General features: G+C 41.5%; 1 protein-coding gene across 1 annotated transcript; it reads left to right on the top strand.

The window, feature by feature from the left end:
- The first annotated feature begins 1,823 nt into the window (after window positions 1-1,823).
- Window positions 1,824-14,343, top strand: CAMLG (calcium modulating ligand). Its single transcript, XM_073355536.2, has 4 exons — window positions 1,824-2,158; window positions 6,514-6,971; window positions 7,651-7,716; window positions 11,386-14,343. Exons 1-4 carry the CDS (start codon window positions 1,972-1,974, stop codon window positions 11,575-11,577), a joined length of 903 nt encoding a protein of 300 aa, XP_073211637.2. The 5' UTR covers window positions 1,824-1,971; the 3' UTR covers window positions 11,578-14,343.
- Window positions 14,344-15,247: the final 904 nt, after the last annotated feature.

The following is a 15,247-nucleotide window of genomic DNA, read 5'->3' as shown; positions in this document are numbered from 1 at the left end:
TCTGAATGTGCATCCTAAAGTCAGATGTAAGATTCGCATAGTCATGTTTTAGTGGGCTGCAAATGTTTCTGCTGGGTGATGAAGTTAGAAATGAACCCTTTGGAGAACTATACTTCCTTATGAAGTCTCAACCACACAAGTTAAATTGAAATGTCTCAGATGCAAACTCTGGTAATGCAATACTTATTCATTTAAGTTTAATATTCCTTTAAAAATACATTGTTTGGAACACTGTAAAATAGTAGCTTACTTTTACTGCCAAAGGATCTAAAAGTGCTTCATGGGCTAAACAACTGATAATATATCCATGAAACAGCAGTTGTTCAACCATAGCCCTGAGCAAGAGTTTAGGGTAGTAAGTCAAAACAAATGCTTGTCCCAGCTGAATCTAGAGAAAATTAAACCAGGTGGAATTACCTAAATTGGTATTTTGCCATTTAGTACCTCTACTCCTACACAAAGGTCCCTGGGCTACAACCAGCCCTTTATGGTTGGATGCTGAGAATATAGTCAGAGGGGTATTAACAGAAGAAAGCTATTAGAGACTTTTTTCAGTCATTTTCCAGTCCCTGGGCAGTAATTATTCCACACCCTGAAGTACAGAGGCAAGCACACAGAGTGGCAGATTTGGGAAGGATTGACTGTTGATTTTGGTAACAATCTGAGGATTTCCCCTGTGCAAGTCAATTCTGTACTTGTCCTCATAGTGACAGTCACACGCTATTGCTGCCAGAGCCTCAACCATTAAGCATGGGGGTGAGTGTGTATGTGTGTGAGATCCTTTCTGTAGAGAACTGTTGGTGTTCAGATGAGAGCGCTACCCTGTGTCTGGTGAGGGGAAGCGGGGACCAGTCACCGCTAGCTGTGTGTGTGTGTGTGTGTGTGTGGAGGAGACCAGTCACCGCTAGCTCTGTGTGTGTGTGTGTGTGTGTGTGTGTGTGTGGAGGAGAGGCACTGAGCACAGCTAGGTGCCTTGTGTCTGATCGGGGGAGCGCTAGGGTTGCCACCTCTCGGGCCCACAAACTGGCCTGTCACGCTGACCTTAGCCCCTAGAGCAGGGGGTTCTCAAACTGGGGGTTGGGTCCCCTCAGGGGGTTGTGAGGTGGTTATGTGAGGGGGGGGGCGGGGGTCACGAGCTGCCAGCTTCCACCCTAAACCCCGCTTTGCCTCCAGCATTTCTAATGGTGTTACATATGTTAAAAAGTGTCGATCGTTTCTGAGGGGGGTCGCACTCAGAGCTTTGCGATGTGAAAGGGGTCACCAGTACCAAAGTTTGAGAATCACGGCCCTGGAGCCACGGGCAGCGTGGGCTGAGCCCCCGGGCGGGGCAGACACCTCAGCCGCGCGACAACCCTGGGAGCCCCTGGACAGGCGCCAACGCCAGGCAGCTCTGACTTCACCCTCTTGCTGGCCGCGCCGCGCCAGGCGAAGCGCTGGAGCAGGCCCGGCGCGCGCTCGGGCGGTTGGACCGGCGAGCCGGGCGCAAGGGGCCTGTCTTCCCCCTGCCGGCGGGTGGGGGGCGTTCGCGGTGCCTGCGCCTCTGCTGTGCTCCGCGGCAGGCAGGTGGCTGCTCTGACTCTAACCACCGCGGGCCCGCCCCTCAGCGGCGTGGTGCACCCAGGCAGCGTCACCGCTCCCTCCCGCTCCATCGATGGGGAGAGCTGCTGTGACACGCCTCCCCTCACGCTCTTTCTGTGTGTGGTCATCGCGAGGCCGGGGCCGCCATCTTTACTGTGGGCATCAGGTCAGGAAAGGCGCGCAGTTGGCGAGGCCGACCGACGGGGTGTCGCTCCCAGTTCCTTTGGCCTCTGCCCTCATCCAAGATGGCACTTCTTGCTTCAGCAGTTGGAGGCGGTTCTAGCATGGCGGCGGGGGTTACGCCTGCGCACTGGGCCTGAGGGAGGTGGAGAGGCCAGGCAGGCCTCATTGTTTTGTGAGGGGGCGGAGACGCTTGTGCTGTGTCTGCTGCGGATGGAGCCGGAGGCGCTGGCCGTGGTGGATGGTGGCGGGGCCAGGTCGGCTCCTGGCCCCATGGGGGCCCCCGCAGTGCTCTCCGTGTCGCAGCGCCGGGCCGAGCTCCGGCGGAGGAAGCTGCTGATGAATTCGGAGGAGAGGATCAACCGAATCATGGGCTTCCACCGGCCGGGCGGGGTGAAGGGTAAGAGGCGGGGAGGCATTGGGGGGCGAAGGTGAGGCCGGGTGTCGCTCAGCCCTCGCCCGACGGGAGGCCAGCGGTCAGGGGCTGTGGCCTCCATGAAGACCTCGAGGAAGGGGCTGGGGGCAGGCAAGAGGAAGAGGTTGCTGGCGGGACCCCCCCCCGCCATCGAAGGGGGCCAGGCTGGGGGCTGGAGATTGCTGGGGATACTCCTGCCATTTAAAAGGGGGCAGGGGAGATAGGGCCAGCATAGGTTGGAGGCTGTGGCTGGCCCCATAGCTTTGGGGGTATATGACACCCCCGCTCGTCTCCTCCCCAGGCTGGAGCAGCGGCTATGCTTTTGTTACCTTGCTTCTAGGCAAGGCGAGAGGCTCAGGGCACAAACAGCGATGGCATCTTCCTCCTCTCCGGGAGCAGGGAAACACTCTTCCCCACCAAGATGGGTGGGGGCATGACTGTGCTTTCGGTGGTGGGGCTTTTCTATGGCAGTTACGTCCTCACTCCTCTTCTGCTCATGCTGCTACGTGATACTAGCAAACTCTCACCCATAAATACTGCGGAGATTGCAGGAGTCCACTTCGCTGTGCAGAAACACATCTCGGCGCAGCATACAAATGCGTGTGTGATTTCCCTCAGTGGATGAGGGGTGGTATCTGGAGGTCTTTTCACTGACCTCGGCATTGTCTGCCCTCAGTAAAATAGTTCAGGTGACTTCTGCACACTCCATCTTACTGTGTTATTGAGATTTGTTGCTTGTGGCCATATTCTTTTCTTCCATGTTTCATATATTTGGAATCATATTAAACTTCTTTTCAGGGCCCTTTAGTGTATTAGGGTTATTATTATATGTATAAAGTACCATAGATCTAAATAGCTCTGTAGACACATAAAACAAGGTGTGTGTGTGTGTGTGTCCTCCTCCTGCCCCCTAAAAAATAATTTACAGTTGAAGGGTCTGATCCTGCAAAAACTCTATGCACAGAATTGCCATGGACTTTAATGGAATTTTCTGCTTGTACTAGGAGTAGGTAGGATTGTGTCCTGTTGTGTTGATTGGGGGTTCCTCGGGCCCAACAAAGGAATGCTAATAAATCTCTTCTTCACTGTTCACACTTAATCTGTTTAATGTTGTGTTTGGGGTTTTGTGTGAAATTATCACTGGCTTACTCCCATTATGTTATACCAATAAAATAAAAACCAGCAGGATCTTATGAAAGGGGAAAAGGCAAAATGCCACATTTATTGTGAATACAGAAAGAATCATAGTAAGCAGGTTTCAGAGTAGCAGCCGTGTTAGTCTGTATTCGCAAAAAGAAAAGGAGTACTTGTGGCACCTTAGAGACTAACCAATTTATTTGAGCATAAGCTTTCGTGAGCTACAGCTCACTTTCCTTTTCATAGTAAGCAGTTAGTTATAGCTATAACATTCCATTCAGTTTTATATTTATTCACACACACATACACACCCACACACACAGGTTCTGCAAGGTTGTTATCACAGTTACCAGCCTTAGAGTTGCTCATGCCAAGCCACTGGCCAGGTGGCCTGGACATGAGGAGGGAGCAGGGCCTTGTCAGATGCTCATCTGATGCTCCTGGAAGTTGGTTTGCAGAATCAGACCCCAAAGTTCTCACTTTCTAGAGTCCATTTTTATAGGAATTTCTTCCTATGCCAGTCTATGGGAATTGCTTCATCATGCTGTTGCTGAATCAATCAGCAGGTAGCACATTCCTGACGGCTCCAAGATGTTATCTTGTTCTTTGGTTCTCCCATCCTTGAGGCTGTTGGGTGGATTCCAGTCTGCCCTCTGGGGGTCCTCTGGTTATTTCCACTTCTTCAGCCGATGGACACTGGATTCTTAGGCTGGCACCTCCCTGATCATTCAGTTATTATCCACACCAAGCATCCATCCACATACATCCTCTATCTCTATTTTAATCACAGTTATTAACAAAGCGAGATGAATACAACAAAAGGTCAGGGAGTCTCTGGGTGCTGTTTCTGTTAGAGTATTGCTTTGAGTCTCTCTCTGTGTGAGGAGTAGTTGTTACAAAGAATTGCTTTGAGAACAGACTCTTAGAAATGCTAACACAATTAGCAGCTTGCAAGTTTCACACACAGAGGGAGAGAAACAGTACCAAAAACCAAGAGACCTTTTAATTAGTAAAACCCTGGAATTTAAAGTATGGGGAATCAAACTCATTTGTGATTTTTAATACAGAACTTCTTTAATATGGTCCAACAATAATAGCCACCATCTCAATCTTTTAAATATTTTATTAAAGACATAGAAAAACAAAAACAGTTAAAGCGTTTGAAATGTAAAGTTGTAAGTAAGGCTTTCATGTTAACAATATTCTTTATTCCCTCTGCCTTTATAAGGGGTAACCCTTGCTTGACAGTTTTGCAGATGGCATTAAAGAAGGTAGCAGATGTTGTACAGACAATTGAAGAATGCTGCCCAAGTGTCAGCACAGGCAGAGAGTCACAGTTTATGATCAGATCAGAACCCTGGAGTCCTTTCTCCCAGTTTCCAGCTCTCATAACTAGACATGCTACCATTTTTCTCCAATATGTTATTTCTCCACAAATTTGTTCTCATTTTGATGACTCTCATAGTTGTATGGAAGGTATTAAACATTTCTTTCCAACTTTTCTGTGTTACAGTTGTTTTATTTCATCTTTAAATTTAACTAAAACAATGTCTGGAAATATTTAAAGCACTTTTAACTTGATCTGAGCTAGCTCCTATAGTAATTCATCAACAATGAGTGAAGTCACAAAATTTTCTGGAAAAATAGATTACATATGACCAATTGCATATTTGTAGTGGAATTTTGGAAGAGACTAAAAGACTAGTAAAGAGTGAGCTTTCAGATTTTAATATGCAAGAGTGGCCATAAACAATGAGTCAGTTTGTTTTGATTATGAAAAATACTTCTCTTAAAGGTTTGTTTTTCCTGGTTTAATACCCATGACTGGAATATTCTTTTATTGCATTTTCTCTTTCCCCACCAGTTGAAAGGTCATTGTCCTCATTTAGCACTCTGCAGCTCTGCAATTGAACTACATCTTGGCTTGTTTCCTTCCATACCTTCTAGGTTGCATATGGCCCTTAATGCTCCTTCTGTCTGCTTCGCTTACTCTGAATTCTATGCCTTTTTTACACTGCTCTCTTTGCTTGAAATAACCTCTTGCTTCCTGTGTTCCAGATGTCATTCTTCAAATCCCTCCTCAAACCCAGTGCTTTTACTTGGTTTTTCATTGCTGAGTAACTGTGGCTCTGCCTGTGCTGACACTTGGGCTGCATTCTTCAATTGTCTGTACATTTGCTACAGTTTTTATAAAAAGAAAAGGAGTACTTGTGGCACCTTAGAGACTAACCAATTTATTTGAGCATAAACTTTCGTGAGCTACAGCTCACTTCATCGGATGCATACTATGGAAAGTGTAGAAGGTCTTTTTATACACACAAAGCACGAAAAAATGGGTGATAGCTTTAGATAAGCTATTACCAGCAGGAGAGTGGGGTGGGGGGAGAGAGAACCTTTTGTAGTGGTAAACACCCATTTTTTCATGCTTTGTGTGTATAAAAAGATCATCTACGCTTTCCACAGTATGCATCCGATGAAGTGAGCTGTAGCTCACGAGAGCTTATGCTCAAATAAATTGGTTAGTCTCTAAGGTGCCACAAGTACTCCTTTTCTTTTTGCTAATACAGACTAACACGGCTGTTACTCTGAGACCAGTTTTTATAAACTCTTTATTGCTGGGTTTTAATGTGTATTTTTTGTTTTAGAAAGTGTCATATGAACCCATGGAAGTCAGTATGGTGGTAGAGGGGAGTCATTGAGCTTCTTAGAGCCCATTGCAAGTGTATATATAAAAAAATAAAAATATGGATCTGATGAAGTCACTGTCAAGATAACAGATTTTTGTCTTGATGCTGAAGTTGGCTTCATGCTGTGCTCTTTATTGTTCTCCACAAGGAGACATGGTGTAATGGTCTGAGCATAGAAGCAAGAGTCAGGAACGCCTGAATTCTAGTCCTAGCTCTAACACAGAGGTCTCCTGTTGTTTAGGACAAGTCACTTAACAACTGCCTCAGTTTCTCTGTCTGTAAAATGGGACTGCTGATAGTCGCTCATTTACTTCTCAGGGGGTTTAGGAAGATTAGTTAATTACTGTTTATAAAATTCTGTGAAGAAAAGCTTTAACATGTTTATCAATTGTAAAGCTGTGGTTTCACAGAAGTGATTTAATACATCAACCTGATGCCCAAAATCCAGCAGTCTGAGAGGCTGATCTAAATATTCAGTGGGAATTACATGCTTCATGTTTTGTTTCTCCTCTTCAGGTGATGAAAGTCACACAGATTCAAAACTTCAACATGAGCAAGATATATCGAACTCCCTCCCTGTTCCTGCAGTTTCAAAGCGAATTGTGCTTGGTGATTCTGTCTGTAATTTGGCAGGAACATCTGACCACACAAGTGGCATTATAGAGCTCAAGGGAGATAAAAAGGACTTGTTCAGTAAAACTCCCGAGCTTGGTAATGATGGTACCAGTGAGCTCCGGCATCGTAGCAGAGGGGATCTGGCATCAGAAGCTTCACAGAGAACACCTCGACATGGATTAGATCAATACTTATCAAGATTTGATGAAGCTATGAAGCTAAGAAACCATCTGATGAATGAGAAGCCTAGTCAAGAGAATGGGAATGCAGTGGAGGAATTTGATTCTTTTCGCATTTTCAGATTGGTGGGATGTGCGCTTCTTGCCGTAGGAGTTAGGGCTTTTGTGTGCAAGTACTTGGTGAGTTAAGAAAAATATTTGTTGCTGCAAATCCCACATTAGTTCTCTTCTAGAGGTAACATGAAATTCATCATGGCCCTTGTCTGTAGATAGCGAGTAGATGAGTAGGGAACTTTTTCTCTTGGGCCAATCTTATATAAGCCATGAGCAGTCATTACGTTCTTGAGGCAGGCAGTCATCTCAGAACCTGCACTGTCTGGGTAATGCAGCCACTAAGTAGCAGTTGAGAGAAGTGTAAAATATAACCTCATCTCCTATGGACTAAGAACATTAGCACCAGAATGCTTCATCTGCCTGTGTTTTCAGCTGGAATCTCATCTAGAAGTATGTAGCTAGCACAAAGTACCATCTTCTGAGTAATTAGGTTGACTTTAGACAGCACTGATGTTGTAACTATGGCAGCAGTCTTTGGTATTCTGTAAGGCCTCCTATGTCTATCTCCTTTCAGGGTCAGGGCCTAAGGGAATTATGCAGATATTCCTCCTTAGTGGTTAAATTTATCTATTTAGGTCACCAGTGTTCATGAAAATGGTTATTTTCTATGAATGATTTTGCAGTGTAGTGACTGAAATTTTATTACACATAAATGGCATTTTCCTTGAAAGAATAAGGTAACGTGATTCCTCAATTATCCTTGTTTGTCTAACTAATTTTCATGTTTTCTCTTCAATCTTCACAGTCAATATTTGCTCCATTTCTTACTCTACAACTTGCATATATGGGACTGTCCAAATATTTTCCAAAGGTAAGATCAGTACACAGAAAAGATTAATTTAAAATATTTTTAATTTAAACTTTTGTGAGAATGGTTTAGAATGGGCCCAGCTAGTACAGAATGTACTTTACAAACAGGATTAAGTGACTAATTGATGTATCTATATGGCCCCCTTTCATTTTAAGGTTGTGAAATGAAAGACACCTATTATTGTGGATTAATGCACTAGCCTTTAAATTGTCAGGACCTTCATTCAAATCCTGTTAAACCCTCTAGTGAAAATGAGTTTTATTGTCTTGTTCTTGTGCCTAGTGAACATTTAGTCATAGCACCATTGGAAGTATCTGATCAAGAGAGAACGTTAGTTCTTCTTTTGTGTTATGAAGCATTTACCTTTCATCCATGCAGTACTTATCTGCGGTCACTGTTGTGTGGTTTCATCCACAGATGATGTGCATGAGATGTTTGAGCTAACAGAATTCTTCCCCTCAGTGTGAACTGAACCTTAGTCCTTCATTTTCAAGGTCACTGAATTCACTTACTAATAACTGTTTAAATGTAGGGCAAAAGTCAAGGTGGAAGACTTTGAAATGTGAGGATTTATTTACATGCCTAACTTCCTGTTCATCAATAGGAAACTGTATCCCTTGCTTTATATATCTATACTGGTTAATTACAATGAAGTGACTGCTTAGCTGATGTCTTTGTCAGCCTATATGGTAAAGGAAGATCGATTAATACTTGATCCATAGTTTAAAATTCTAAAGTTCCTTTTCAAAGGAATAGTAGATTAACTAACTATAGACCATAGGAATAAATGAGTGGTTGGGCTTTCCTAGGTAGGTATATAATTGAAAACAGTGAACTTTCAAGAAGTCATTCTAAACTTATCTGCAGAAAACACCAGACAATGTACTAAGGGGATCCATCCTGGATTAGACCACCTGGACTCGATCACCCATTAGATTTGTTTAGCTCTAGTTTCCGTTATTCTAAATTCAGTTATTTAGCTGTAGTATTTTAGGATGTGACTTTTTTGAATTTGAAAATAATATGTTTGCTGGCAACATTTATCCTTCATTGTATATGTTGCAATGATACAGTACTTTAAACCACAGGCCTGTCTGTCCATCTCTGGGCTAACAAGGTGGAAAGTACAGCTTTCCTGGCACATTTTGAGAGGAGATGGCCAAACTCCTTTCCCTCATTTTAAATATATATAATGATTGATCTTGTGTGAGCTAATTGCTTAGTAAATAATGACTAATATTTGCTTACCCAGGTCATTCCGCTATCAGTGTCCGTTTTTCTCGTTTTGTAAAAACACTGGGATACCTTGAGTATAAGACTCTGTATTTAAATGTTCATAAATGGCTTGTCGCACCTTAGAGACTAACCAATTTATTTGAGCATAAGCTTGGTTAGTCTCTAAGGTGCCACAAGTACTCCTTTTCTTTTTGCGAATACAGACTAACACGGCTGTTACTCTGAAACCTGTCATAAATGGCTTGATTTACCTATACTGTAAAATAGTAAGTTGCAATACTAAACTGTAATAGATCACAACATTTTGAAATTTTACACAACTTAATGTTGCTGTCCCAAAAATGAATTTCAGTATAAAATGCCAAACAGACATCTGTTCTAGATCTTAGGACCCTTGACAAATAACTTAAACCACAACTTGTAACACAGTGAATAGCCAATTCACCCATCAGAAGAACAGCAGTCACAAAACATTCCCACCTCAGCTCCTACAAAAACCTTAACCTTACGGTCTCAGCCTTTTTCTGTTGCCCATTCTAAGAGATGGAATTGTCAAGGCCTCCTAATGGTCAACAGATTCAAACTATTTCAGACAACTGAGAAGGGAGTGAATTTGAAGGTCATCATGGCCCTTCTTGAGAGAGCTCTGCAGCAGTTCCATCAGCAGAAAACTGATGGAGCACCAGTGTGATCACCTGTGCTGATGATATCTGAAGCAGTATTGCATGGAGAGAGAAGTGCAATGCCATTTGTGGCTTATTAGGTCAAAACCAACATCCTGAACTTGACCCAGAAACCAGCCTGATAGGCAGTGTATGTGTGTTCATGGAGGGAGAAGCTGCTTAGCAAGTAAGCTGCTGCATTCTATACTAGTTGTTTCCAAATGCATTTAAGATGTAGCCCTAAATAGAGCACAGTGTCATAATCTATTTTAGAGATGATAAAGGCATTGATTAGAGTAGCAGGGTTGCATCAAGAGATGGTTACACTCTCCGAACCAGAAAAAGATGGAAAAAAGCAGTTTTGATCATCACTGTTAGAATTATCCAGAAGCAACTGTTAATATAACAAGACTACAGATTGCACGCTTGTGTGACAACCAGTGGGGACAAACAATCTGATTAGTCTTGGTTATAGTTCCTGGCTTCTTGCCCCAGCTGGTCATTACCTCAGTTTTTATACCCTTGAGCTTTAACTTGCTTGCTCTCCTCATGCCCCAGTCTCAATCAGACACAAAAAGATGCTTGATTGCACTATGGATTGGATGAAGTGAAAATACAAAGTGGGTATTGTCAGGATACTTTATATATATAAAAAAAAAATCACTCCATATCTCCTTGCTAGCTGTCCTTACAATCTATGCATAGTGGAAACCTGCGGCATCCCACATGAGATCATCCTCAGGGCAGAAAAGCACCCTCCCAAAACTGCTCACTGGGATCTCTGAGATAAAAGAATAAAACAATTATGTAGCAGTCCCAGCTATTCTTGCTGGAGTCCACATGTGGGGTCAGGTTTTAAACTAAATAATTTTTCGGCATTAGAAGAGGATCGAGATCTCAGATTTTCAGAACGGTGTGATCAAATTGATCTTAACTCAGTAATACAAGTGAAGACAGTCCCAGCCCTGAAGAGTTTACAGTTCAAAATAAGCATGACACAGCAAGTGAGCTTCCACTCTTCCCTTGTCAGTCTTTGGGAGATGTAATACCCATGGTCTGTAGAAGGATGAGAGAAGATTGTACCCTCCGTAGCAGTCAGTACATTGTAGCATTTACTGCTAAAGCTGATTCTTGCTGTCTGGACTTGCTGCCACAGGATTAGCGCACAGTGGCAGTTTGAGAATAGAAAACAGTTGGATGACGTGAAATGAAAAGATAAATGAAAGCCTCCAGGCTTAGAGCAGATCTGCACCAGAAACTTTTGCTGGTAAAGTAATGTCAGTTAGGGATATAATATCTTTAATATTTTTATAATGGCAAAAGTCCTAGTGTAGATGCAGCTATACTGGCAAAAAAGTGCTTTTGCCAGTGTAGCTTATATAGGGAACTGTTATAAGCTATACCAGTAAAAGCACTTTTTTTTCACTAAAAGCTATGTCTGTGCTAGGAGGGTTTGCCAGCATAGCTAAACTAACTCAGACTTCCCTATTTTCCACGGTGGTTTGGGAGACTATTAGAGCCATCTCAGCATGAATCTGCTGCAAGGACAATAAGAGAGAAATGTTCAGAATCCTAGAGCACAATTGCAGAGAATGGATACAAGACTTCATGGGGGATAAAATGTATATTGTCTATACTGACCATTCAAGCAAATAAACATGCTAAAAATATTCAAGTATTGGCTTAAAGGTAGGCGTGTTGCTTTAAGAAGAACTGGATTGTGACAGATTAAATAATTTAGTAATCACTGTTTTTGTTTTTTGATGTTTAGAGTGAAAAGAAGATGAAAACTACGGTATTAACTGCTGCTCTTTTACTGTCAGGAATCCCTGCAGAAGTGATTAGTCGCTCCATGGATACCTATAGCAAAATGGGAGACATTTTCACAGATCTCTGTGTTTATTTCTTTACTTTTATCTTCTGCCATGAACTGCTTGTTTTTTTTGGTTCTGAAGTGCTGTGATAGCTGTAGAACTCGATACAGTAGTTACACAAAAGTTTTCCGTTCTGTATTCCTATAATATCGCTGGGTATGCCACACAGGTTTATACCTTATTAATTCTTACCTATTCAAATGCTTGAAAGCGGTTAAATCCACTCCTCTATGAATGGAAGAACAGGGTCCCAGGTCTGGGGTTGTATTAGTACAGTTTATTCAATTTCTAATGTGGAGATTAGGGTGTAAGTGTCAATGATCTATATCATTTGCTGTTTAGTTAGATATTCTTTTAACTGTACCACAAGCATCACTTACTTTGTGTCACTTTCTTGTTGACTCGGTAGTGTGAGGACACAACAGAACTGGTGTGCTCTCAACAGAACTATTTATACATTGTGACAGGACTTACTAAAGAATGCTCTCTGTGTATTACTTCTGCTTTTTAAAATTTAAATAAAATAAAATGTACCCATACATTCTGTTGTTCAAACTCTGAATGTTGAACAAAAATAGCCTCAGCCCACAAGCCTGCTACAGTTTGGTGATGCACCACCTCATTGTCTTGCTCTCAGTTGAAGTCCTCATCCTCTCTGTGCATAAGTTATTTGTTATAGCCAGGACTGATTTCAAGTGAGGAAACCGGAGCAAAACAACTAAGCAAAAAAATCCTGTTGTCCTACAAATGTCATTCTTAAAGAAGTAAGAAGACATAGTTAGAAACTATGCTAATCTCATAACGTTTCCCTGAGCATTTGGCAGCTCTCTAATCCTAGTAGTTATCCTAACCTTAGTTTTACCCATGCTTTCATCTTGACCCCGGTTTACTGTTCTCTCTGGAGGGTTCACTTTATATAGTGAAAGCAGCACTCAAGAAGCCTGAGTCTAAAGCAGTTGCTTCATATTTATTAAAAATGTTTGTGCTGTTTTGGTCAACCATTAGTTAAGCAGGGGACTACATATTTTGACTATGTATATCTTTTCTGTATTTCTCTACCTGTGTTTATTACTAAAGACATTTGCATGTAAACAGAATCTTAATTGCATGCGAGTTCTGCTCCGCTGCTTAATACTGCTGCTGCTCAACAGCCTAACAGAACCTTTGGCTGGCATTCAGCAGAGCTGTCTATATGTTGACTGACTTGCTTATTCCTTTGTTCTATGTGTTGGTTTGAAGTCCCTCCAAATAAATCACAGTAGCCAGGCTTATTTAGATCTGAAGTACTGAAACAGGCAGTGGAAAAACATTTTCTTATCGCCACGTTGTTTTGAGTTTATTTCCACATGTAGATCAATGTGTTGAGGGGGAAAGTGGTACCTGTTAGTAAAACCAGACAGGAGGGATTTAGGAGGCTGCCAAGGCAGATAAATCCTGTTCTCTCTTTAGGGGGAAGTGAGCTAGCTGTAGTTCTTCTTTCAATCCCACAGAAATGTGACGCATTGAGAGGAAGGAATGGGCTATCTGAAGTGTTATCCCAGCTAGCCACCCCTTCACATTGGCCATCGTCAATGATTTCTGCTGCATCTGAACTTGGTGTTACCTCCACCATGTAGCTTGTCTTTTTACTATTGAAGCTACAAGGTGAAATAGGCCAATATCAGTTTTTCAATTTGGAGAGGATCAATAATTTTATTGGTGCTTGTCTAAAGTGATAGTTTTGCTTCTTAACCAAAAAAAAAATAAAAATCTGACTATAGTTGCTAAAGTAAACAAGACTGTGCTTTCTGCCTAATCTTTCTCAACTAAAATTATCTGCATTATAATTTTAATTCTGCATTTCTCAGCCAATTGTTAGACCTATGTCTGTGGAATGAAAAAGAATCGTGTGTTCTGATTCTACACTACATTCAGTTCTTTTGCACTACCATTGTTTTTGTTGACCAGCCAATTGTATACATTTAGGGCTAGATGGTAAACTATTCTGATTTAGATCTGATAGCACAAATGCAGTTTGCAGTGATAGTGTAGCTGTGTTGATCCCAGGATGTTAGAGAGAGACAAAGTGGGTGAGGTAATAACTTTTACTGGACCAACTTCTGTTGGTGAAAGAGACAAGCTTTCAAGCTACACAGAGCCTCTTTCACCAACAGAAGCTGGTCCAGTTAAAGATATTACCTCATCCACCTTGTCTCAGCACAAATATAGACATGTTAAAAGGTTCAGTCAACAGATTCAGATAGGAGCTTTTCAAACCATGGTTGAAACGTAAATAATGAGTCTGCTCAGAAAAGATATGTGACCTAACTTTCAGGATTATATCGCACATAAACGAGTATTGCAGAAATGCAATATATTAGTCCTATGGAGGGTCTAAAAACTCTAAATTTCTCATTATTCCCGACTAATATTTCAGCTTTTAAGAATGGTTTAATTGTAATTAGTTAAGCCTAGAAAAACATCTTGACATACAGATATTTTTTCTGCACTCTACTCCTTTTGCATTCCTATAACTGGGAAATGACTAAGCCAGATTTTTTTATAGGTGGCAGAAGAAATATTGCTCTGAGGTTTAACATGGAAGTTTTGACTCTGAAAAGAATACTTTTGTCAGACGTATAATGCTGCTGAAGATAGGGTGTGCATATAACCCTCCTCTCTGCTGTAATGAATGAATGAAGTATAGGGCTGATAAGGCAAATGTTCATAAAGTTGAATTCATCCTTGACCAAGCAATGAAAGAATTTCATCTCTGTGATCTCATTTTCTCTGTTCATGTACAATATTCTGTTTAATTATTTCTACACTGGTTGTTTTCTACTAAATTTATTAAAGTTATGCTTGTTACCACCTTCTCTTATGGTTTGACTGTGCTTGGGAAGCCAACCTTTTTTATTAATAGAGATCTCATGCTTTGTTAATGTTCTGGACAAGTTGCCAATTCCACAGGGAACATCAAAAAAGGGCTACATTTCACTGTCCTGTATTAGTAAACGGTTTGATCTGAGCACAGGACTAAGAGCTGGAAATTCCTTAGTTGTAATCCCAGCTCAGATGCTGACTCACTCTGTTGCTTTCAATGAGTATTTGAACCCCTGCCTCAGTGTTGTTTTATTTTCCCCTTTCTACAAAGCTGTACTTGTTCAGGTATCCAAATGACATTAAGTCCTCAGAAGATAGTAACTACTTGCCTGTGTAACACTTTGAAGGGGGGAAGTTCATGGTTACTTACGGGGTATTGTAAATTAATAATATATTACGTTTGTAAAGCTCTGTAAAGATTAAAAGAACTATATAAATGCTAAGTATTGTTTGGGGTTAATTACTGTACATAAACTGCATATGTGTTAAAATTACAGCACATGAAGTTAGCACACTGATTACTGAATAAACCTCAAAATTGGTGGTCATATGCATATACATTTATTTTTTTTCAGTTGGAATTCAGATTTAGGTAATCAATCTCAATAGATGTTTGGGTACTCTGAGGTGACCATACCGGATCCCAATATTATGGTTTTTTTTAAAGAATTTCTGAAGTTATGAATATTCCCTTTGGTAATTGATATCATACACTTGTTACGTGTGATGATTGTCTTTGTTTGTACCAGGTATATCACATTTAGGATTAGGTTCATATTTTCTTCTGTAAAATGGATTTGTCTTCAGTCATTTAAAATGACTGTTTTAATACATAAATCAAAATTCTAATCTGTATTCTCTACAGTCTTACTGTAAATGTACAGGACTGACAACGTG

The sequence above is a fragment of the Lepidochelys kempii genome, chromosome 8 (genome assembly GCF_965140285.1).
Source record: "Lepidochelys kempii isolate rLepKem1 chromosome 8, rLepKem1.hap1, whole genome shotgun sequence".
Lineage (NCBI taxonomy): Eukaryota > Metazoa > Chordata > Testudines > Cheloniidae > Lepidochelys > Lepidochelys kempii.
Note: the sequence above shows the minus strand (reverse complement) of the source record. Positions and strands in the feature narration are given on the sequence as shown.

Excerpts from the sequence above, each read along its gene's own strand:
- CAMLG (XM_073355536.2), top strand. The coding sequence starts at position 1,972 with ATGGAGCCGGAGGCGCTGGCCGTGGTGGATGGTGGCGGGGCCAGGTCG. Across the intron at positions 2,159-6,513 it reads CCGGCCGGGCGGGGTGAAGG|GTGATGAAAGTCACACAGAT; the intron begins GTAAGAGGCGGG and ends TCTCCTCTTCAG. Across the intron at positions 6,972-7,650 it reads CTTTTGTGTGCAAGTACTTG|TCAATATTTGCTCCATTTCT; the intron begins GTGAGTTAAGAA and ends CAATCTTCACAG.